Here is a 26,444-nt window from a genome sequence, read left to right as displayed (position 1 = left end):
ATTAAAGGGACTTTTAATAAAGTTGTATGAAATTGTTGCATTGTTTTTTGTTTTATTGGTCTATCCTGTATCATGTTATTAACTGACCTTTAAGATTTATTCTTCTTATTTGATTCGTAATAAGATAGAGTATTTGACCGTGTTTTGATTGGGTTTTCTAGGCTTTTAAGGTAGGGTAGGGTCTGGTTTTGACCTGATATTTCCGGTTATGGCGAGTCCGGGTCAGTTCGATTCCGGGTACGGCTCCGGGGAGAAATCCTATACCAAGTCGTGCCTGCGGGTCGGGTACGGGTAGAACCAGTTCTGGGTCGGGTTCGGAACCGGGTATTTTGTGCACCTCGCCTGAGTACTACCAGCAAACATTTGTTCGATCAATACCCGGAGAGATTTTACGCAATGTGGCACTGTTATTTGCTTACCAAACCCACTTGTCATCCTCATGTTTGTCACAAGGCTGCTAAGAATTTATGAGCACAGGTCTCCCTGGTGCATTTCATCCTCATTAACCAATGCTCTTGAGTCTTGATCATCTCATTCCCATTGCATACAGCCATTTGCTTCCATAAATGTACTGACGGATTGACATCAGTAACTTATAATAATAATAATAATAATAATAATAATAATAATAATAAATTAATAACAACTTAGACCTTAATGGGCTTGTCATGTGTTAGTGGGTTGTTCAGGCTACACAAACTCATATTAGGTCATGATAAATCATTTGGGCCTCGTGATAAATGTACATGATTATTTTACACTACTAGGTAGAGGTGCACAAAAAACCTGAACCTGGAACCGAACCCGAAAAAAATATCCGGAACCGGTTTTTTTATACCTGGATTTTTAATACCCGTACCCAACCCTACTCGTAGGGTACGCATAGGGTATGCATTTCGGGTGCAAAACCCGTACCCGGAACCGGACCCGATTTATACCCACTAATACCCGAAAACCGAAACCGGTTCCATACCCGGAACCGGGTTTTCCAATACCCAAAACCGGGTTTTTCAAATATCCGATCTATACCCAAAAGTAACCGAAAAATACCTGAAAAATACACGAAAATACCTCTAAAAATTGTAACCCCTTAAAAATATTCAATCTATACCCATAAAAACCCCGGAAAAAGCCCGAAAAAACACGAAAATAGGGGTTTTTCAATACCCGAAAATTGGTATCCGATTCTATACCCGACCCGAACCCGATGATAGGGTATGGTTTTTAGAGACAATGCCCGGACCTGAACCCGACCCATGTATTACAAATACCCGATTGTCTAATACCCGGTCATACCCGGAACCAACTATTTGAAAAACCCGATTTGTGCACCTCTACTACAAGGCATTGGCGCATTGCCATGTTAGGGGGTTGTTTTGGCTACACATTTACTTGTTCATTTAGTTAAACGAATGACATGAACGTTTGTCTACCTTCATTCATATATGTTTGGAAACGGTTTTTTTACGTTCGATTATGTTGTTTCGTTTGTAAATTTATTCAGTTTATTCAACTTGTTTTCAAATTACTTTTGATAATAGTTATGTTTGGATATTCATGTTTACTTTTCGTAGGGGTAGTTTAGTTAAATTCATTTTTGGTTATTTATATATGTTTGTTTGTGTTCATTTACGTTCGTGGATTGTTCGTTTATAACTAACTATAAAGAAAGAACACAAAACAACAAAACAAGAAAGCAAGCCATTCATATATGTCTTGAATTTAAGAGAGAAAGATAAAACGGATTATAGATAATTCTTGGTGAGTTATTTATTGAATTTTATATTTAAACTAGAGATAATTATTAGTTTAAATTAATTAGGCTTATCTAGGAATTTATATTTATTTATTAAAATAGAGCTTGAGTTGGGTTGAGGTTGGAATGAGTTTAGGATAAATAAATGGTTAGGGGTATTATATTTAGTATGCTTTCGTTGATCTTACTCTGCTAATAAAAGAAAATGTTGAAACTTAAGTGTTAAGCATGTATTTCTCCTAATTTCTCATCTTTTATTTCATTCATTCTATTTATCCATGGGCCGGCTCTACCCATGAATTATCCAGTAATAGGTCTTTCACAACAAGCTCTACCTATACAGTAACGGTATTTAATTATGAAGGTTGGCTGGGTAGCTGACCCTGTTAGTCCGTTCTTGCAAGAGGGGTCTATGTTAGCTAAGATTTCCTATGCTTAATGGATAACCATTTGCTACCAATGGAAAAAGGGTCAAAACTATTTAGTCAATTGGGTTATAGCATAGTGTAGATTTTATTCATTATTAAGTTAAGTGCCATTTGCATACCTGAAGTTTAACCAACTACGCAACTTTAGTACATTTCTTTAATTTCGTGCAAATCAATACATGACGTTTCCAAATCATGCTATCTTAGTATTTTTCGTTAAACCCGTTTGTTTTTTCCATTAAGTCGTGGATAGAATAGTATTTATTTCATTTATCATTTACTTAACCCTATGGTAAAAAATAAATGAGTTGAACTACTTTTTTTAACAAAAATAAACGAACCGAACTACTTTTTTTTAACAAAAGTAAATTATCTGAACCAGTTTTTTTTTAATAAACGGACCAAACTATTTTTTTAACAAAAATAAACAAACCGAAATACATTTTTTAACAAATAAGCGAACCGAACTACTTAAAAAAACAAAAAAAAACGAACCACTTTTTTTAACAAAAATAAATGAGCCCGGCCACTTTTTTTAGCAAAAATAAATGAACCGAGACGGTTTTTAAAAAAAGAAAAGAAAGATAAACAAACCAAACTACCATTAAGTTCTTATTTTCCATCATGTGTAGTACATGGGTGAAACATAAAAAAGATACATTTCATAAGTCGTGAACTGGAAAAAAAAACATAATTCATAAGTTTTACTTTGTACATTATAAAATAAGGGATTGCTCTATAGAATAATAACCAAGTTTTAAAATTATTCTAATTAGGTCACTCATAAAATATTTTGTTCAATTAGGTCACTAAAGTTCATATATGTTTCAATCGTAAATATTTTACCTGAATAGCATGTTATATATGTTTTTTTAATTTTTAAATATCTTGACATTGCTAAATATTTTTTTAAAAATTGAAAAAAGTAGCAAAAAATGAGAAAATAATTTTTAAATTGCGAAAAATGGAAAAGAAAAAAGTAGAAAATTTTAAGTTACGGTTTCTTTATAAGAAACCATCATTCTTTTAGAAAAATATAAAAAAGATAGTTAGTTGATATTAAAATATTTAATAGTAGAATTATTAATCGATTCAATACCAAAAAAAGGAATATATTAATTATCTTGTAATTTTTTGGAATTTTTCATTTTTATTTGGCAATTTAAAAATTATTTTTCTCCATTTTTACTAATTTTAAAAAAAATATTATGCAATATCAAACTATTTAAAAAAAAAACCTAAATTACCTGCTATACAGGTAAAATATTTAGGATTGGAACAAAAAATAAACTTTAGCGACTTGATTAGAACAAATTTTTTTATGATTGACTTAATTGGAACAAATTCAAACTTGGTTATTATTTTATAAAGTCATCAATTAAATTAATCATAAGTATTTTGAGAATCATAGTTGAAATAACGAACCTAATTTATTTTTATCATTCGACAATCTCGTGTAATACGCAGGTTCAAAAACTAGTTAATAATAAAAAGAGTCGAACAAGTTGTTTAATCTCGTGTTTGTGTGTTAGATCAAGGGCCCAATTTCCAACACATGTTAGATCGTTTGTTCGGTTACGTTAAAAAACAAACACAAACATGCCCCAATCATGTTCATTTGGTTCGTGTACATGCTAGTCTTCGTCGATAACCATCAATGTGCTCATGAACATGTTTACCGACAGTTTTATTCAACTCACAATTTTCATGTTTTTTGTTTTGTCGATCCGTGGGCAATAGTGTGTGGCTCACTTATTTAGTAATGTTTATTTGGGTTGGAAGGATTGATAAGGAATGTTTATTTTTATGTATGTGGACCAAATGTTTATCAGTATGTTTTGGCTAAATGTTTTCTTGTTTGCTTAATTATTGATTGATTATTGTGTATAAACTATTATAAAATGTAGCATAATATAATCTTAAACGAATATTCTCGGAGTACAACTACAAATTAGTTAGCCGAATATGTTATGTAAATGTTAATAGACAATTTATTCTATTCTAAAATATCATATTTGGCCAAGTATGTTATGTACTCAATACATTAAAATGTAAGATATTAACGTATTAATATTTAAAATTTTGTCCAAAAAATTGTCTATACGCCCGTATAGGTCTATACGGCCATATTAACATATTAATATTTAAAATTGTGTCTAAATAATTATCTATACGCCCGTATAGCCCTATACGGCCCGTATAGGGCTATACGCATTGGCGGATCCAGCATACAAACGGGTGGTTCCCGAGTTTCGAAATAATAGTGTACGGATATATAGAAGACGCGTAGGAACCACCTTATAAATTAAGAGGGAACCACCTAAAAAAAATTCCTGGATCCGCCACTGGCTATACGAGGCACTATAAACAATGACTGACAATCTATGACACAAACTGACATGATTCAGGTGCTATACGACCGTATAGCCTTATACGAGCCGTATAGGAAAAAAAAATTGTGTGGGAATCCCAAGTGGTGTGAGAGGATCCTAAACCTTACTAAATTATGAGTCCACATCTTATCAAAACTGAATTATTAAAAATAAATAGATAAATAAATATAGAGGCATAAATAACAAGACAAAACTATATTTTTCCTACCTTCATACGCTTATATACAAATAATAAGCTTAATTTGGATTTCCAGGGAAAATAATGACAAAAAAGGAGACTTAATTGTTACCATGCAATAAAAAAAATTGGTTTGGAAGGATTTCCTTGAAAAAAAGTAGTCAGTGGATAACAACAGGCTAAACTATTCTTATCTTAAATATATATAAATAAAACTTTTAAAAGCTAGTTGGTTGTTTCTTACATCTTAAATCATCATATTGTTTTATTTGTAAATGAAGATTTCTCATGCATTTGATTCGAATTCACGGCTATGGGGCTAACCAAACCCAGATAGCCTTTAAACGGGTTATCTCATTAAATTAAAAATTAATCTCACCAAATATTTGATATGAAAATCCTATTAAATAGGGATATACTGTAAGATTTGGATCAGGAAATTTAAATGAATCAAAGAAACTGGAACTAGTTGCTGCCAAAAGTAATCTTTATTATAATAGCCAAATGCTTAGGAATGATTGAAAGATTACAAAAGTGGATTTCGGCTAATTGAAAGTGATGATAAACAAAGCAAACTAAAGATGCTTAAATAGAAAAAAAAATTTAGCAAACTAAGCAGATAAACTTGGTCTTCATTCTGTTCCTTTATTCTTGGACTCCAACGTACATTCAGCCCATAACTTGGTCACCACACCAACGACTCTTTTTCTGGTGGCTTAGTCAACATTAATCCAACACTCTCCTCCTTAGTGTTGACCTCTTTGCTAAAGTTCTCCATACCCACAAGGCTCCTCATTTCTGCAAATTTAATCCGGGCCAATGGCTTCGTTAAAATATCAGTCCTCTGCAGATTCCCGCTTACATGTTCAACAGAAATTTGATCATTTTCACCACATTCACGAATGAAATGATACTTCATGTCAATGTGTTTGCTTCTTCCGTGGAAAACAGGATTTTTCATCAATGCAATTGCTGACTCGTTATCAACCAGAGGCTTCACTTTCTCTGCAGCTCTTCCAACTAAATCACTCAGCAAGTTTCTTAACCACAATGCTTGACGCGCTGCTGATGTTTCTGCCATAAACTCTGCTTCACATGAACTGAGTGCTACAGTCTTCTGTTTTTGTGAACTCCATGTGATTAGATTATTCGAGTAATAAAACGCCATACTAGTTGTGCCTCGTCGTTCTTCAATATCAGTACCATAACTGCTATCACTGTACCCGATTAATCTGCCATCTCCGCCACTATTATACTTTAGCCCATATCCGGCTGTTCCTCTAATATACCTTAGGATTTGTTTAACTGCTGCATAATGACTTTGCTTTGGAGTTTGCATGAGCCGGCTTACTGTTCCTACTGGATAACTCAGATCTGGACGGGTGTGAATCAAATAGCGAAGGCTCCCTATTATCTTCCGATACATGGTTGGGTCGATATCCTCCCCGTCTTCATCTTTAGGGTCGACTGCAATTTGGGAGTCATGGGAAATGTTGTTTTGTTGCAAGCACTCATACCTGCCATGCTAAGAATTTTTCTTGCATACCCTTCCTGTTTGAGCATTATTCCCGTCCTTGACTGCTCAACCTCAATACCAAGGTAATATGACAAATTCCCCATGTCGCTCATATCAAATACCATCTTCATTCTTTTCTTGAATTCATGAATTTTCCCTTCGCTAGATCCAGTCACTAATAAATCGTCTACATATACCCCAACAATTAAGACGAAATCTGGTTTATGTACTATGTACACGGCTTGTTCATGAACACATCTACTGAAACCGAGTTCTTTCAGCACTTTATCTAGCCTTGCGTTCCATGCTCGTGGGGCCTGCCTCAGGCCATACAGAGCCTTGTTCAGTTTGTTCACCATCTCCTCCTTACCTTTCACTACAAACCCGCTAGGTTGCGTCACATAAACCTCCTCCTTGAGATCACCATTTAGAAACGCTGACTTGACATCTAGGTGATGCACAAGCCACTGTTCCTTTGCAGCAATAGGAAGGAGTCCAATTGTTTCTAATCGGGCTACTGGTGCAAACGCATCTTCGAAATCAACTCCCTTTCTTTGTACATACCCTTTTGCCACTACACGAGCCTTGTACTTAGTAACATTCCCATTTGCATCTTTCTTCACTTTATACACCCACTTTAACCCTATTGCGTTATGACCAGGCGGCAGCCGGGCTAAAGTCCAGGTGTTATTTCTCCTAATGCAGTCGAGTTCCACCTTCATAGCCTTTACCCATTCTTCTTTGGTTGCAGCTTCATCGTATGAAGCCGGCTCGTCATCAATCAACATTAACTCTTGGTTGTACCTATCTTGTACCTCTTTGTCAGTCATGGCTGTTGAGTTACGGTACAGCCTTCCAATTGATCAAAACCCCTGACACGGAGTGTCATCAAATGGAACCGTATTAGTGTCTTGCCTTGTCTCTGAATGCTGTCTTCGGCTACTTGAAACAAACGAAATAGCTGACTGATGATTGGCTGGAGTATTAAGGATTTGGTCGTCATTCACACTCTGACTTGGGCTTTGAGTTTCTGCTACCACACTTGTAACAGGTACACTAGCCCAACTCGTTAAAGGTCTTTCAACATTGGGCTCTCCCCAGGCCCATTTCTTGTTTTCAATGAACTCTACTGATCTTGCAATCACAATCTTGTTCTTGACAGGGTCTAGCATTCGGTACCCTTTTGTGCCTTCTTCACTCCTTAAATACACCATTACTTGACCTCAATCTTCTAGCTTGGTGAGGTGAGTCTTCATTTGCTTCACGTATGCCACACAACCAAAGACCCTTAGATGGCTAAGGTTCGGTCTGTGACCCTTCCACATCTGGTACGGTGTTGCCCCTTTTAGCCCCTTTGTTGCTATTTGATCAAGAATGTAAACTGAGTGCCTCACGGCTTCCCCCCATAACACCTCAGGTACATTCGTAGATTTTAACAATGAGCGAGTCATTTCAATGATCGTACGATTTCATCTTTCCACGACCCCATTTTGTTGAGGGTTGTATGGAGTTGTTAATTGCCTCTTCACGCCTTCATTTCTGCAAAACTCATTGAAAACATGTGAAGTAAATTCACCCCCTGATCAGTTCTTAGCATTTTCAGTTTGTGCTTGCTTTCCTTTTCAACTTGGGCTTTAAACACTTTAAACATTTGGAAAGCTTGATCCTTCGAACTGATTACATATATGATATAAGGCTAAATATATATAAATCCCTTGTATATTTAATATAATATTTTATTAGTTTTCGTTCGGTTTTTATTAGAATTTGTATATTATTAATTTATTTGAATATTTTAGGTTCCGGGTTTCAACCATGTCATAAAGAGGGCGAAAACAAGCAAAATGGGAGAAGGCCCGTAGCGCGGCACTTTGGGCTCAGTTTTCTAGAATATTCTACAAATATTAAGTTTATGGGCTTAGATTTACAGAATCTTCTACTAATTTTAAGTTTATGGGCCTTAAAAGTCTATATAAACACCCATAAACTTAACCCTAATAATAACCTGAAAGCCATAAACAAAATTTGGAGCTCAAGAGGTGATCTTTTGGAGGTTTTGAAGGCTTGGAATCATACGGTGGCGTGCTTATCATCCAAGAACGAAGACCACAGGTTTTATCGCCTTTAATCTTTCGTTTCTTTTGTTTTCCACCATGAATTCCTTTATTATTGTTTTGTTTTATTTTATGATGTTAGGCTAAAAATTATAGACTGCCTAGGCTTATGATGAACCTATTTTGACGTTGTGTTTTGATTTGGGATTTATTTATCGTTATGATTTTTATGATTTGGTAAAAGGTTTAATCATATTAAATTGATGCATATGGATATTTAGGATTGTTTGATTAATTGTTATTATTCCATAGTTGCCTAGATTATTGTTTGTCATTATGATAGGTTGCTATTAGGTCATCTACTTTGTGTTTTTGACTATTTTATGATTGATATGCATTAAGATCATAGGAACAATAATTATTAATTAATTAAACCTAAGTGTGCTGCTAACCTAAATCTGTAAGGTGCTAGGTTATTGATAGATCTTTATTATTTGATCTTGCTAGATTTAGTTCTTCGTAAAGAGTCCGTCTAGGTTTGATTATTTAATTATTGTCTATTGAATCAATTCGATATATTAAACTGCCTTTGATTTCCGCGCTGTAAGGTAGGATTTCGTATAAAGGAACTAAATTGTAAACAATTGGGTGACCGTAAGCGAACTTGATTTTTAATACTGGTGTGCGTTAAAACTTGTTAGAAATCCATAGGTTTCTCTTGAGAAGGGTCAGGGGTCCTATTTGGTTTTTCTTTTAAGTGTCTATTTTACGATCCCAGTCCATAACTAAATATTTTCCCGAGTCAATTCATTACCAAAATTTAGGGGAGTCTAGCCTAGGTAGTTTTCTCATCATCATCTTATTTTCATAACAAACTTTGTTTTCGTTTAATTTATTTGTTTTCTTAATTAGTTTTAATTATAGTATTAATTTAGTATTTTAAATAAAACCCCCCTTAAACAAATATAAATAATAAGTCGTGTTTTGTAGTCGAGTCTAATTAGCTAGTAAACGTAATTTAAAGAGTCTCGTGGGTTCGATATCCGGACTTACTTAGCTGTACTAGAGTCGACTGGTTCACTTGCCGGTTAGTAGTTTAGTTAAGTTTAAGAGTCTAGAATTTATTACTTAGTGTCTAGATTAGCGTGTTTTTATATAACTACTTTTAGCACATCAATATACCTACATAAACCTTGTAAAATCATCAACAAAAAGTAAGAAATACCGGTTACCACCTGCTGTTTGTGGTGTAATTGGATCGCATAGGTCTGCATGGACCAAGCCCAATGGCTCACTAGCTCTCCACTGAGCCTCTTTGGGAATTTCTTTTGAGACCTGTTTAGCCACCAGACAGCCTTCACACACCTGCTTTGGATGGGTTATGCGAGGCATTCCCATAACCAAATCATTTCGAGCCATTGACTCAAGTTCAACAAAATTTGCATGGCCCATCCTTGCATGCCATAACCAAGCTTCATTGTCTATGTAGGCTGCCAAACAAACTGGTTTTGCAATTTTTAAATTGATTTTGTAAAGTCTATTCACTGACCCTGAATTTTCATAATGAGTCTTTCATGGTCGTCATACAACTTCAGGACGTTTCCATGCATGTGCACGTCATACCCTTCCTCAGTGAGTTGCCCCAAACTGAGGATATTACTCGTGAGCGCCGAAATGTAATACACATCAGGGATGAGTATGTGTTCGCCGGTCTTGCTTTCAAATACCAATGGACCATTCCCTTCAATTTGAACCTTGGATCCGTCTCCAAACCGAACTTGCCCAGTTACGTTACAATCTAACTCAGCGAATGATTCCCTCATCCCCGTCATATGGTTGCTAGCACCATTGTCAACGTACCACACTTCTTTGCTTTCACCCGACTTTGGAAAGACTCTATCTTCATTTAAAAGGACCATGGAGGCTGTTTCTTCACCATGTATAGTCAAGTAGAGGGCTGGTTTCTCTTCTTGAGTTCGGTTTAGATTCACCTCATCCTGTTTCTCCTTCGGTTCTTTACACTCCGATGCATAATGCCCGAGTTCATGACCTACTCGATGTGCCTTTTATCTCTGTTCCTTGACCCGTTCCTTTGATCTAGGTTCCCGGCGTGTCCACCGCGGTTACCCCTACCGCGACCACGTCCCCGAAAACTACCCCGACCACCCCGGTCAGCTTTTCCTCGTCCACCGGACTTCTGGCCCGTGAACTGTTGGTTCTTCACTTGTCCCTTCGAGCTCGTCTGACCCTCCGTTTTGGTGAGTAACAAGCTGTTGTCGGTTGCTTGTTTCAATTGAGGAAGCTTTACTCTATCTTCATAAGCTTTCAAGTGTGCAATCGCTTCTTCAAATGGCATAGTTTCAACATCTGAACTTTGCCCAATTGAAGCCACTAGGTTTATAAACCTCTCCGGGACCGTGTCAAACAATTTACGTACCAGTTCCTCATCTTCCAACTTTGCTCCAACACTGTTAAATTTTGAGACCATACCCGACAGCTTTCCTGCATACTCGTCAATAGAATCTCCATCCTTCATTTGCAACCCTTCAAACTCACTTTTTAAAATTCGTAAGCGAGCTTTCTGAACGCGTTTTGCACCCACATACCGGAATTTCAACGAATCCCATACTTCACTAGCCGTCTTTTTCTTCGCCGCCTGCGAAAGTATTTCTTCAGGGATTGCCTGAAAGATGAAAACTCGAGCCTGTTTTACTTTTCGTTCATCCGCAACCACTTCGGTTGGTGGCTCGATGGCATCCCACAACCCGTGGGCATCCATGATAGCTTCCATTTTGATGGCCCAGGTATTATAGTTTGTAGGTGTGAGGATTGGGCACTGGAATGGAATGGAATTGTCTCTTGAGGAGTTAGAGTTTGTGATGACTGACATGATGTTGAAACGTAGGAACTTTGGCATAAAAATTGGATCAGAACGTGGTTGCTCTGATACCAAATGTAAGATTTGGATCAGGAAATTTAAATGAATCAAAGAAACTGGAACTAGTTGCTGCCAAAAGTAATCTTTTTTATTAAAGCCAAATGCTTAGGAATGATTAAAAGATTACAAAAGTGGATTTCGGCTAATTGAAAGTGATGATAAACAAAGCAAACTAAAGATGCTTAAATAGAAAAAAAAAATAACAAACTAAGCAGATAAACTTGGTCTTCATTCTGTTCCTTTATTCTTGGACTCCAACGTACATTCAGCCCATAACTTGGTCACCACACCAACGACTCTTTTTCTGGTGGCTTAGTCAACATTAATCCAACCTATACTAAAAAATAATATCTGATTTTTTTAAAAAATATTATTTATAATTAAGAAACAATTTTGTAGTAAAAAAAATAAGCGGGCCATAGGTATTATCAAACCCAGATAAATTTTAAACCGGGTTATAATATCTTATTTATTTGTCAAAACTCTTTCATTATCAATCACAAGTATATTATTAACTTTCTTTACAAAAAATAAAATTAAAATAAAAAAATATATAAATATTAGAAATGAATAATTTAAAATAACCCCCCACCCCCGCGCTTCCCACACCCGTAGTAATACAGGGGATAAAAGCTAGTATATATATGAATGATATAATCAAAAAGGATCAACCATGCATCTATTTTGGATATTTGTAATATGCATAACTTATAGTTAGAAATTAATCATGGAAACTCCGTCACTGATAATCTGTAATGAAATATTTCAGAAACAAATTCCATTGGAGAATGGATGCGTTGCTGATCTCTCACAAACTAATTTGTCACCAATGTTGTAACGCATAAATATGTCGCAATTGCAGTATGTCGTAATTTAATTTCGTAAAAAAAGTATTAAGAAAATATAAATATATAGGCAGTTCAAGCCTATTTATTGTATATGCTTGATCTTATGAGGTTTTGTTTGAAAGTGTAGGGTCATAAGACCATTCTTTGTGGAGCGGGTTTTAAAACCCCTCTACAATACCACGTCACTATCACGTGAACACCGGGGACTTTAAATCCTTGAGCCTATGTTGCTCCATTGTGATTTGATGTCCGGAGGGATTTTAAACTTCTTTTTAATAAACAAGTAAATAATAATAAAACAAATAATTAAACTAAACTAAAATAAAAACCAAAAACCCACTTAATTGTTTGATGCTCCGAGGGGCCAGTATTTATTAGGGTCTGTCCCGATCACAATGCCCATGACCAATATTTTGTCAGGGTTTTGATTTACTCCAAAATGCCAACTAAGCAATCATATCAAATAAGTTCTAGATTATTAGTTTTCTTTGTAACTTATTTTAAGCATCTAGAGATGGCTTGTAAATTTGTAATTTTTAGTTTAATTTCACAAAAGAATATACTAGTCAAGGATGTCTGTTCATTCAAATTCTTACACCTACATATGCTTGAAACACGCTTGTGTGGATCTTACAGGAGTGTTCCCTCTTGTTGGGCTAAGAAATAATGAGTTTGTTGCGGGTCAAGTTGCGTTGAACGCGAAATCAGACAAAATTGCTAACACAAGAACGCTTGTTTAGAGAAACAATGTGTGTTTCTCCCCTTTGCTTTTTATACATTCTGTTTCTAACCCCGGAGGTTATGGCTTTTTTGATCAGTGTTCAGCGAGTTGTGAATATTGAAGAGTAAGTTTTTGGCTCCTAAAACCCAAAGCTTCGTTTTTAGTAGGATCGGATTTACTATTCAAAATAGGATTGTGGCGCAGCTTGTTGCCCGCTTACCTGACATTTTATTATAAATTTTTTAGTTTAGCAATGAAAGAAACTATAATAATAAATAAATAATAAAATTAAAAAAAAAAACATAAAGATACCGGGAGAAGATTAACCGTTTGCCAATGTATGCTGTATGGTAATTTTACATCACCGGACAACCCTGGGGTCTATATGATTAGCTCATTAATTTAACAAATTGATGTTGATTAGTTCATAGCTTTAGACTTAATTGATTAGCTGATGACGTTGATTGCATTCATGCTCACCTGATTGCAAAATGGTTTATATTGAGGCGATGAACAAAGTTTATAAAATTCAATATACAATCATAAATGTTGGTTACCACAAGCTCGTAGATTATGGAATTATGATTTTAGAAATTACAAAATTTAAAATATCTTGGAAGCTCAGTAGCTGTAGGACCTACCCGTCGAACCGGTTGAACCTATTTTAATATAATACTAAAATTAATTAAAAAATAAATAAAAAGTGTAAAAATTGAGAACATAAATAAACATTATATTAAAATTAAAATTTGAAAAATGCAGGAAGGTGCTCTGCCCATTCCCTGCAACACTCCAACACACTGCATATTGTCCTTAATTTTCAATATGGTGTAGTGGTAGACCGGTAGGAAGTTTGGCATTTTTAGTGAAAACTCAGGTTCGATCCCAATAAACAACACTTCAAGGACGGCATGAGTGCCTCAATGAAGAAGACTTAGATCTTTGTAATCTCTTGTTCGATCCTAAGGACGTCTGGACCTTTGAGCGAGTGGGTTTTCTCCGAAACTGAAGATAACTTTGAGAAATTAATGTTCCGTATGGTGGGTTGGGCCCGCTAGCAATAGCTTTTTGCCATTGTAACACCACGCACCAATTCTCTGTTTATTGCCGACCTAAAGAAAAACAAAACATTGAACAAGCTAAAAAAAAACAGGGCGTATCAGCCCGCCAAAGGAAGTTTGAACGAGCATCTTAACAATCCGAACCTCACATGGACTCAAAGATTGAAGATATGTGTAGGCGTGGCTCGTGCGCTGAGTTACCTCCATTATGATGAGGGGCGTGGTTATGGTGTTATACATCTTAACATCAACAGCTCCACAATTTATTAGACGAGAACTGGGAACCAAAGTTATCCGGTTTTAAAGTTTCTGTCAAACAATGGGTTAACCGGATGGACCAGGTCATCCTTTCTGAACCTTTTGGCGCAATAGGGTATGTAGACCCAGAAATTGAAAAGAGCAAGGGTGTGACGCACAAGTCAGATATCTACTCATTTGGTGTGGTTTTATTCGAATTATTGTGCGGGAGGAGTGCATATATTAAGAACAAGGCGAACAACTTTCTAGCTCGATTGGCCAAATATCATTATGAAAATGAAACGCTGCAAGATATAGTCTATCCTGATCTAAGGAATCAAATGGTATTCACTCAGATTATACTCAAAAACGGCATATTCTTGCTTAGAGAAAGAGCGAGCAAACCGCCCAAATATTCTCATTATTGTCGATAAACTAGAGAAAGCATTGAAGCAAGCATTAAATGGTATCATTATGAAAATGAAAATGAAACGCTGCAAGATATAGTCTATCCTGATCTAAGGAATCAAATGGTATTCACTCAGATTATACTCAAAAACGGCATATTCTTGCTTAGAGAAAGAGCGAGCAAACCGCCCAAATATTCTCATTATTGTCGATAAACTAGAGAAAGCATTGAAGCAAGCATTAAAGTTTCAACCGTATTTTGTAAGTCTTTTCTTATTTAACTTTTTTTTTACGTATGATATACTTTATTTCTCACCGTTTTAATTTGTTTTTTTTACGTCAATTTATTCTACCATTTTTCATCCACCAAGAGACTTAACCAACAAACACCATTTGAGAGGTCTCTCATCTTAACAAACATTTTGATAGTGTTGTACAACCCCTTTGGTTGTTTACTTTTACTATTAAAAAGAGCATTAAGAAAGAAAAATAAATTAAAATTACGATATCTTAAATTATTGTACAACGCTTGTTTATTACATAATTAATGATTTGTTATATATTGTATTTTTCAAATTACTACTATTCATAATTTAATTCTCAAAGATTTTTTTTACGATTTTACCACTATTCAATTGCACCCGCCGACCAATCTTTGCCTTATCCCTCCTGATATCTCTTACATGTTCCCAATAGTCTTGAAAGGGTACTAAATGACCTAATTGTTTTAATAGAAAGATATTCCTTTATGAGACGTGTGAGATTTTAAATCAAGATGTTTAAATTTTGAAAATAAATATATTTTTTAAGTCAAATGCATTGAAAATAACCAAATTACTCTGAAAAATAAAAAATAAAAAACTATCAAATGCTTTTAACATTTCCTGTTAATTATTCAACCACCATCTCCTATCAAAGTCCAACTACCACCAATACAAAAAATAATCACCAAATTTACAGTGGAGACAATGAGCCCAATTATATGGTTGAAGAAACCCATTAAAGATGGAAAACACAAACTACTACCATGTGAACTGTGGTGTTCGTGCGCTAGAGGAGGAAAGATATTTATTGGTGGGACCCACTAGCATAAGATATTATTTTTCTTTTTATGTTCAGCTTTTTTTTTCTTTTTTTTTTTCTGGTTATTTCGGACCGCTAAGGTTCCTAAAAGTGATTACAAATATATTAACCACCAAAAATTGATCTGACACTTCTAACAAGTATCTATAATTTCATATTTTCTAACTCTCTTTTCCTCTTGTTACATGTTTGCTTGTTACATGTTTGCAGGTAAAGAACTTGAAACACTTGAAGGTTCAGCTTCTTGATATAAAGTTAGTTACCAACAATTTTTCAGACAAATACAGAATTGGATCTAACAATTACTACACTTGGTAACACGGTAGAACTCGGTCATTTTGATAACAAAAACACTTTCTCTATAGAAGGGAAGAGTATAAGTGAACTATCCAAAAGACATAACACTGTAGTTATTAAACGCTTCATTCCTGTAGATGACGAGCAAGAAGAAGGAATGTTTTTTACAGAGCTTGAAATGCTAACTAGTGTTAAGCATCACAACATAGTCAATCTATTAGGATTCTGTGTTGAAGGTTTTGATATGATGCTTGTCACTGAGAAATTTTCAAACGAAAACCTTAGTGATTATTTGGGAAACGTCAAAGAAATGCGTACTTTGACTTGGGTAAAACGTTTGAAAATTTGCATTGATGCTGCTCGTGCGTTGAATTACCTTCACTTTGAGATGGAAGATAACAAAGTGATGATACATGGTAATATAAATGCCAATAGAATCGGGTTCAACCAGAATTGGGAGGCAAAGATTGAAGACTTTCAATGGGCGGTATTCTTGCCTCTAGATCAAAAAGACGAAGCTGAATATAGAAAAACATATTTTGACCAACGATACCATGTAGATCCAGAATATGAGAATACTGGTGAATTAAAAAGAGAGACAAATATGTATAGCTTTGGAGTAGTTTTGTTTGAAATTGTATGTGGAAGGCGTGCTGGAGACCAAATTTACCTTAACGAAAGCAAGAAAGGTCTAGTTGATGTGGCAAGACAAAACTTCTCCACGGGAACACAAGAGGACATGATAGATCCTGCAATAAAGGAAGCAATTGGTAAAATGAGTTCTATTCCAAATAGAAGAACCAACAAGGATTCTTTGCAAACATTTTTAAAAGTTGCAAATCAGTGTGTGGTAGAGACTCAAGACCAACGTCCAACAATAAAAGTTGTTCTCAAAGAACTTGAGAAAACATTATTCTTTCAAGTAAGTCAGGTGTTTATATATATACATATGTATATATATATATTTAATTTAATTCAACCATTAAATGCACATATTATTATAATGCAAAAGGAATACATATAAATTGCTACATTTTTAATAGCTAAACTATATATCAATTACATGGAATGGATCTTGAAAGACTTGACACGTAGACATCAATGTTGATCCAAACTGAAACGGTTACGTGTGTGTGATTTTCTTTTTTTCATAACGTTGTAATATTTTTATCTTTTGTTAATTTACGTTATCTTAATTTATACTTCACTAACAAATTTGACCTGTAATGCATTATTTATTTGGTGGTTTTTAAGGCATTATCTTTGAACATCAGTTTCGTCAACATTTTATCATCTATTATCCGTTTCCTCATTGTTTTATAGTTTATTCTCAATAAATATAGATATAATTTCTTAAAGGTTGAGGGAGTACAACACCTTGATAAGGATCAAGTTGTCAAGGAACTTGAGACACCAACTCATCAAATTCTCGTAAGACCTTCCTCTTTCTCATTTTTTTTTTCTTCTTCTTCTCTATTCGTCACTTCATCATTTTTCTCATTAAAATATTTGTAAAAGAATTGAGATCTGCAAATTGAATTTGTTTTCCATCACCAAATTTATAGTTTTTCATCATTAATATATAGCTTCTTATCACTAAAATGCTGCTTTTATCAGTAACTTTTTTTTATCTCATTTTTTTTCTTGAAGGAGGAGCAAGTACAACAACCGGAATATGACCAAGTTGCCGAGGAAGTTGAAAAAGCATCTCATGAAATTCATGTATGACCTTTTCTTTGTTTCTTTTTCGACTTGATTATCCTTTCTGGTATTTTTGTTTTCTAAAAAAAGTGAAATCTATAAATTTAATTGGAATGTGACGAAACTTCAACAGAAATAGTAAATTGTTATTTATGTAGTTTTTGAATTGAAACAAATACACTAATAGCAACAAAGTATAAGTATGAATTGTTTGCAATATCTTAACACTTAGATAATTAATGTTAGTTATTCTACAAATGCCAACAAAAATGATAAGTGTGAGAAGTCATAATTAATTTATATGTGTCAAGTGGGTATCAAAGAAAAAAGGGTAATAGTACATATTTTCTCTTTCCACATGCAAGTCATATGCCAATTCCCCCATCATTTTAAAACATGACTAACCTTTTCATATGATATTTTTCTTAAAATCACTATAATAAAAAACGATTTTTTTAATCTTTAATATGAGTATGACTTTGTTACATAAAAATTAAAAGAAAATTATGTCATTGTGTCTTTTTGTTTGTAATTGTGTATTTTTTCATCGTTGTGTCTTTCTGCTTGTCATTGTGTTTTTTTCGTCAATCATTGTGTATTTTTTTTAATGCTAAGAACACTGTTGTGTAATCTTAATACGTAAATATAATGTAAAATAACAACAAATTCTCTAATACATAAAATACAATGATTAATACATATTACAAAATTAACTGAAACGTAGAACACAATGATGAATACATATAACACAATGGCCTGAAACATAAAACACAATGGTGAATACACATAACACAATGACCTGAAACGTGAAACACAATGGAAACTACATGTTACACAATGACATGAACGTAATACACAATGAGCATAATACTTTTTTCTCCACAATGACTAAAACACAATGATAAGTAAAAAAAGACTCAATGACGTAATCATTGTTTTAATTGTTATCTTTAATATGAGTACCAATTGATAACACAATGACCAAAATCTATAACACAATGCATCGAAAAATCCAATTAAAAAACGCAATGAACAACCAATAACACAATATAAAAACCCACTATTTTTTTATATAACAATATGATACTCATATTAAAGATAAAAAAAATGTTTGTTATTATGGTGAGTTTTTTTTTAAAAAGAATGTTGCTTGAAAAAGTTATGGGCGTTTTTAAATGATAAGGGAATTGACATGTGACTTGCATGTGGAAAGAGAAAGTCAACAAAAGTGGGTTGTTACATTTATGCTCTTCCCATCAATTTTTTCTCTCGAATTAATCTCCACCATTAAAATCTAATATTAATAGATTAAATTGATTCTCACTCTTCTCATTTTCGTTGTCCTTTTATTTTAACTTTACTCAAATAATTAACTATAATATAAGAGTTGATATATACAAGTTATTCATGACCTTTTGTCAAAATTATTAATAAAAATAAAACTACGGTATTACTTAAAATATTGAAATTTGTTATCAAGAATTAATTTGATCAATTTATGCAATTATGCATCAATTGAAGTTGTAAATCAATAATTCAAGCCTATGGGTTAGAAGTGGAAAACAGTGAAAATAGATAACGTGGGCGTATGATGACAAACGGCTACATTGTTTTCTCTTTACTCGCATGAGTTGTTGCATGATTAATAAGGTCAGTTTTAGTAAGGTTTAGAGGACTGTTAGTGTTATGGTTCCTGTACAATGTGGGCCTAAGTACATAAACAAGGGATGAATGACCCGACTATGGTCCGAGTTATCCTTTAATTAACCATTATTAAATATAACTATGATTAATGTATGATTTGTTTTTTAGAACCAAATTTATGTTGATTATAACATCATCTAATCCACATACTAGATTATTGGGCTGAATTATGAAATGGGATAAGGATCAAACATTGTTCACGAGCCGAGCCGAGCCGAGCCGAAACAAGCGAAGGCTTGCTCGTTGCTTGGCTCGTTTACAATTGAACCGAACAGAACGGCTGAAATTCGAACCGAGCCAAAATCGAATCGAGCATTTTTCGATCGAACGGCCGAGCGATTTTCGAGCATTATTTATTTCTTTTTCACTCTAAAAATTTTAATAAGAAACAAGTTTGAATGTTGTAAATAATACATTTTGTAAACAAATTAGTAGTTTTTAGACAAAGGTGTTATAGGTTGTAAATTTTTTGGAGATACAAATTTAAAGTGAGATATAATAAACATGTAAACAAACTTTTAGTATTTTAAAAACTTGAATAGAACCAATGAAATTATAAAGTTGACGTAATAGGAAAATTTTAAAAGGTTTTAAACAGTTGTATACTAATATTTTATGTGTGTATTTGCTCATATATAATTATATAAAAATAAATTAAAAATATTCGAGCCGAACCGAACCGAGCAAACCTTTGCTCGTTTACAAACCGAACCGAACCGAGCGGCTCGTTTACAATCGAGCGAAAAACGAGAGAGTATTTTTCGAGAAATTTCCAAGCGAGCGATGAGCGAGTTCGAGCGGCGAACAGTTTGGACGGCCCTAAAACATATCGGCAGTGTTTTGAAACAAGGACAGGACCGGCCGGTCCGACCGGGACCCGCTAAGCATACCGGAACCGATGACCCGCTGGGTGGACCGGAAATTTTAAAAAATTAATAAAAGAAACCAACAAAATAAAACTGAAAACCCTAGATTCCATCTTTGAACCACGCGGCTTCGTCCCCAACTCTGCAATCGTCTCGTTTCTGAATCAATTACTTGATTGAAACTTCGTCGATTTGAACTTCCCATGTTGCTTAAGTGGTTTGATTTTAACACAAAATAAGCACGAGGATGGTAATTGACTGATTATATGACATAGGAAGAAGATGGGAAGAAGAACATGAACACCAGTCAATTTTCTCTTGGTCACTGCTCTATCTCCGTTATATCACTTAGGGTTCCTTTGTTGGACCATTTGATTGTGTTGCTTGATTGGGTTGGTTAGGCTTAGTCCACTTCATAAAACTTGGTCTGGTTGGGCTATGTTAATGAAACATGCTTCATGAAATGAAAGTTTGGTTATTATTTTATTTATATATAATATATATAATATTTAAATTATTTATGAGGTCTACCAGGTCAAACACCGATCCGTCCTCCCGGGTCGGTTCGACTTTTGACCTGGCAAGATGTCCGGGTTGACGTCCAGGCAAGGTTTGAAAACATTGCATATCGGAGCACGACCTCACCTCAGAACATTCCCATTCCATCTCATAACCTCAAATCCAAAATTATACTAAAAATCACTGCATTTTCTCTCTCCTGTTCAATTAAATAATATTTCTTTATAAATTTATCATTACTTTTTTTCTCCCCTTCACTCATAACCACTTTCAAAATATATTAAAAAGTTATAGGACTCGCTTACAACACCCTAAATCACTCCTTAACTTATAAAAAACCCATCTCACATAATTTGATGAATGGATTGAGAATGCTCTTACGATAACCTAAATCCCAGAGTTACCTCTTCACATGCCAAAAGATAAATAAAGAAAATGTATATTAAAATAACTTTTATGTTTCCTTATTATTAGGGCATCTCCAATGGTAAGGTTTTGGGTGTTTTGAATCATAGGTGTCTCCTAGGTGGAAGAGAGAGAGAGAGAGAGAGAGATAGGAGAGAGTGAAAAGAGTTTGGAATTTCAATATGGTCTGTAAGGTGTGTGTGAAAGGATGAAGAAGTGAGAATGGAAGGAGAGAGAATGTGAGTGAATGATTAGGATGGTTGGATTTCAAACCATGCATAAAGCATTGGAGATGCTCTTACTAACTTATTGTTTTATAATGTCTGTTCATATTCGTTACCATTTAGTTTAATATAACATCAATTAAAATATTTTAAATTAAATTTATGAATCATGCAATTATATACGTACGTTCAGTAATCTAAGTGCTGCAATATACTTGTTCAACTTTCCTTTTTTACTCTTTCTTAATCAATTTCATCTAATTTATATAATAAATATGAACATATATAATCCACCTTTCTTATATACCTACAATTTAAAATAACTAGTTGGTCAAACAACTTTTTTCACTTTAGTGGCAGAATACACGCATATAATCAAATACTTTGAAATTCTAGCAAATCATCTATAATTATAAGCATGAACAATTTAATTAGAGTAAGCTAATACAGAGGATTTATAATCCTTTCATATTAACATTTAATCTAGCATTAAAATAATTTGGTTTAACAAATTGTAACTTTGTATTTGGGCCTAGTTTAGAACAAACTATAAATGGTTTGTGGGCTTGGGCAAATGTGTTGAGCTGGCCTTGAATAGTTAAAAGAAGGGTCTAGTCACAAAACAAAGGGGAAAAAAGAAGCAGCTAATCGGCCATGAATTCCAATTTCTCTATAAAAATATGAACCACACAATTTCAATTTAATTGCCTTATGACATATATATATTTAAATAATTTGCAGCAGCAGCAGCAGCTAATTATTAAGAAGTTGGAACATTTGAAGATTCCTCTGGCTGATGTTCAATTAGCAACGGATGGTTTTTCAAAGGCTTACGAAATTCCAGATGGGGGTGGGTGTACTATGTACAGAGCAAAACTCGACGACCATTTTGGTAAAGAAAATCATTCATCCGTTGTTGAAGGGACTGATCATGTGCTTATTAAACGCTACCCTCCTCCTGGACATGAGTACTGGGGAGAAAAAGAGTTTTTTACAGAAGTTGAAGTGCTTAGCGCTGTTAAGCATCCCAACATAGTCACCCTACTTGGATTTTGTTTTGAAGCTTCTGAGATGATCCTTGTCCTTGAGAATGCTTCTAATGGATTCCTTGGTGATTATTTGGAAGACGTCAACAGTAGCATGCGCATTTTCACTTGGGAAAAGCGTTTGAAAATCTGCATTGATGTTGCACATGCGTTAAAGTACATTCACTATGAGATGGAGGACCAAACGATGATAATAAACCGTGATATATGTAGCTACAACGTCTTTTTGGACAAGAACTGCGGGGCAAAGATTGTTAACTTTTGGTGGTCTGTATTCCTGCCTTCAAATCAACAAGACGAAGCACTCCATATCAGCTGGATTGGCAGAATGCGCCACATAGATCCAGAATATAAGAAGACTAATAAGTTAAAAAGAGAATCGGATGTATATGGTCTTGGAGTAGTTTTGTTTGAAATTCTATGTGGGAGGATAGCCTTTGACCCAATTTACCTTAAAGAGAATGAAGCAGGGCTGGCTCATGTGGCAAAACAATGCTACTGCTCGGGAACAATACAAGACATTATTGATCATACAATAAAGGAAGAAACAAGTGAAAACAATTTTGTTCTAAATAGAGGACCCAAAGCGTATATTTATTGAAATTGCACATCAGTGCGTGGCAGAAACTCAAAATCAACGTCCAACAATGAAAGATGTTGTCAAGGAACTTGAGAAAGCATTATTCTTTCAAGTAAGTCATTGTTCTAACTTCATATTATTGATCCTAAGAAGTAGTGATTGTGATGATTCACTTTAGTTTAATAAAAATGTAAACTGATATGACATTATACTATAATTGATAAAGCACAATGGTAAAAATCTTTTCCACTTTCTGAGTTTACTTTGTTTTATCGTTGTTGCTTAAACATTTTTAGACTATCTGCAGCTTTGCTGAACTGCTGATATGAAAGTGTAAAGAAAAGAATATGATCAAAGTTCAATTTAAAACTTTTGAAAACTAAGTAAAGCACATCTTTAATGGATAAAAGGGCATTGATCAATTATCACGCATGTTAAACTCATATTGTTCATTGTTTGAAGTCTATGATATCATCAAAATTTTAATTTCATCATCATTTTTTAGTTTTTATAAAATATTTTACTGTGGTAAGGTTTTATCATTGTTTACAGTTTCTGTAAATTACCATCACCATTTTAAATAGCAGCAAAGCAACCTCATCACTAATTGTTAACTAATTTGTAGTCTTTCATTACTAACATGTATTTTGACAATTTATTGTTTTCTGATAGCACCTACTAATTTGTATATATTGTTTTCAACACCATATTAATCAGCCGTTATAATTTTAACAACATATAATTGTGATCAGTATATGTAATTTAATTGGTGTGTCATGTCTGACAGAAAAACAAGATCAACAACCCCAGAATTTCACTTGAAGACATAAAAGTAGCCACACAAAACTTCAATAATGACAATTGCATTGGTGGAGGAGGATTTGGGGAAGTTTTTAAAGGAAAGCTTCAAGACGGTGATGGAATTAAAACCATTGTTGCAAAGCGACTAGATACAAGGCTTGGTCAAGGGGAACAACAATTTTGGAATGAGGTCCAAATTCTCTTGGAGTATAAGCACGAGAACATAATTGGTCTTATAGGCTATTGTGATGAAAAAGATGAAAACGTCATTGTTTATGAGTATGCACCCAAAGGAAGTCTTGATAGGTATTTGAAGGATGTTTCTCTTACATGGGTGAAACGCCTTACTATATGCATTGATGTTGCAACCGCGTTATATTTCTTTCCAATTTTCTTATCATTTATCTAGTTGCAACTCTCTTTACAACCTTGTCACGTATTTGCAGGGAAACAACTTGGAACACTTGAAGCTTCCTCTCAATGATATTATTTCAGCCACCGATAATTTCTCAGACACATGCAGAACTAGAGTTAGCCGTTACTATACCTGGTATAGAGGTGAACTCGACTGTTTTGATAAAGAAACCCCACCATCCATAGAAGGGAAAAACAAAGGTGAACCCACAACACTGTACTTATAAGACGTGTCCATCCTAGAGATAACGAGCAAGGAGAAGAATTGTTCTATACAGAGATTGAAGTGCTTAGTAGTGTTAAGCATCACAGCATTGTCAGTCTACTTGGATTTTGTATTGAAGGTTCTGAGATGATCATTGTCACTGAAAATGTTTCTAATAAATACCTTTATGAATATTTGAACAACGGCAACAACAAGCGTATTTTGACATGGGAGAAACGCTTGAAAATTTGCATTGATGTTGCACAATCATTGAATTACCTTCACTTCGAGATTGAAGACCAAAGGAAGGTAATAATCCGTTTTTTAAGAAACTATGACATTCAGTTGGATGAGAATTGGGGGGCAAAGATCGATTCATTTGGGTTATCCGTATCCATGCCTCCAAATAAAGAAGATGAAGCTCTACATCTCAAGATGCCCGCTCAGACGCCGTACGGTAGCGAGTACTACCTTGATCCAGAATATGTGAAGAGTGGTAAGTTAAAAAGAGAATCGGATGTTTATAGTTTTGGAGTAATTTTGTTTGAAATTCTATGTGGGAGGTTAGCGAATGATCCAATTTACCTGAAAGAGAGTGACAAAGGGTTGGCCCCTATGGCAAGACGTAGCTTCAGCAAAGGAACAACAGAGGAGATGATAGATCCTATAATAAAGGAAGAAACCAATGAACACAATTTTGTTCTAAATAGAGGACCCAACAAGGATTCTTTGCACACATTTATTGAAATTGCACATCAGTGTGTGGCAGAAACTCAAGACAAACGTCCAACAATGAAAGTCGTTGTCAAGCAACTAGAGAAAGCATTATTCTTTCAAGTAAGTCAATATCCTAAAACTTTAATTACCATTTTGTACAAATGTAAAATGCTTGTTGCCATTAGATTAACTTAATGAAGTACAAAGTGAATTTCGTATGTACAAATGTACAGTAGTATCTAAACTTAAACCGTTCTGGTTAATTTTGAAAAACCACTCTTTTGAGTTTTTAACAAGCTACTTTTATCTATAAGCAATGAGTCAATCGTATTTATATATTATTTTCAAATACTAATTTAATCATCCATCGTAATTTAACAGTTCATTATTATCTTCTCGTGGTTGATAGGAAAGGACAGCCTTAGAATTCCACTTGAAGACATAAAACTGGCCACACAAAAATTCCATGATGACAATTGTATTGGTGAAGGAGAATTTGGGAAAATCTATAAAGGAAACCTTCAAGATGGTGATGAATTTAAAACCATTGTAGCAAAGCGATTGGATACAAGGCTTGGTCAAGTGAAAAAACAGTTCTTGAGTGAGATACAAATTCTTCGGGAGTATAAACACGAGAATGTTATTGGTCTTGTAGGCTACTGTGATGAATGGAAGAAAAAATCATTGTTTATGAGTATGCGCCTAGAGGAAGTCTTTATAGGTATTTGAACGATGCTTCTCTGACATGGATGAAACGAGTTAATATATGCATCGATGTTGCAAGCGCGTTGGACTTCATTCATGGAGGAGTTGGAAAACAAACAAGGGTGATGCATGGGGAGATCAAAACTGCAAACATTCTACTAAACCATGATTGGAAAGCAAAACTTTCAGGTTTTGGGCTTTCACAAATAAGCCCAATAACTCAAGATATAGAGTATGTCATCGATTATGCATGTGGCACCCAGGGATACATGGACCCACTATACAAAAAATCAAGATACCTAACAGTAGAATCTGATGTTTATTCATTTGGTGTGGTTATGTTTGAGATCTTGAGCGGAAGATCAACATTTGCAATCCACGAACATCCAGGTTACTATCTCCCCGAGCTCATTAAAAACAAATTTGAAGAAGGAAATCATATTGAGGTGGTGTTCGAGCAAATAAGGGAGCAGATTGTGCCTGAATCATTGACTACATTTCAAGAGATTGCATACCGGTGCCTACATGATGAAAAAGAAAAACGACCGACAACAAAAGAAGTTTTAATGCAACTTAAGATGGCTTTGGAATTCCAAGTGAGTAATTAGCATAGTTTTGCCACATTAGTTCCTTTAAATG

The 26,444-nt window shown here is 34.5% G+C and overlaps 2 protein-coding genes across 2 annotated transcripts; both read left to right on the top strand.

Moving 5' to 3' along the window:
• Window positions 1–11,171: 11,171 nt before the first annotated feature.
• On the top strand, window positions 11,172–17,732 carry LOC143609075 (putative receptor-like protein kinase At2g39360). Its single transcript, XM_077083939.1, has 5 exons — window positions 11,172–11,280; window positions 15,832–15,855; window positions 15,909–16,840; window positions 17,278–17,349; window positions 17,569–17,732. Exons 1-5 carry the CDS (start codon window positions 11,172–11,174, stop codon window positions 17,644–17,646), a joined length of 1,215 nt encoding a protein of 404 aa, XP_076940054.1. The 3' UTR covers window positions 17,647–17,732.
• Window positions 17,733–22,048: 4,316 nt separating this feature from the next.
• LOC143609074 (putative LRR receptor-like serine/threonine-protein kinase At5g48740) lies at window positions 22,049–26,413 on the top strand. Its single transcript, XM_077083937.1, has 4 exons — window positions 22,049–22,867; window positions 22,962–23,075; window positions 23,751–24,070; window positions 25,822–26,413. The coding sequence occupies exons 1-4, from the start codon at window positions 22,049–22,051 to the stop codon at window positions 26,411–26,413; spliced, it is 1,845 nt and encodes a 614-aa protein (XP_076940052.1).
• The last annotated feature ends 31 nt before the right edge of the window (window positions 26,414–26,444 follow it).

Source organism: Bidens hawaiensis, unplaced genomic scaffold (assembly GCF_021521415.1).
Source record: "Bidens hawaiensis isolate Kalapana, Puna unplaced genomic scaffold, B.hawaiensis_p1.1 tig00419489_1, whole genome shotgun sequence".
NCBI classification, from domain to species: Eukaryota; Viridiplantae; Streptophyta; class Magnoliopsida; order Asterales; family Asteraceae; genus Bidens; species Bidens hawaiensis.
The sequence above is the reverse complement of the archived record's forward strand: the minus strand, read 5'-3'. Positions and strand labels throughout refer to the sequence as shown.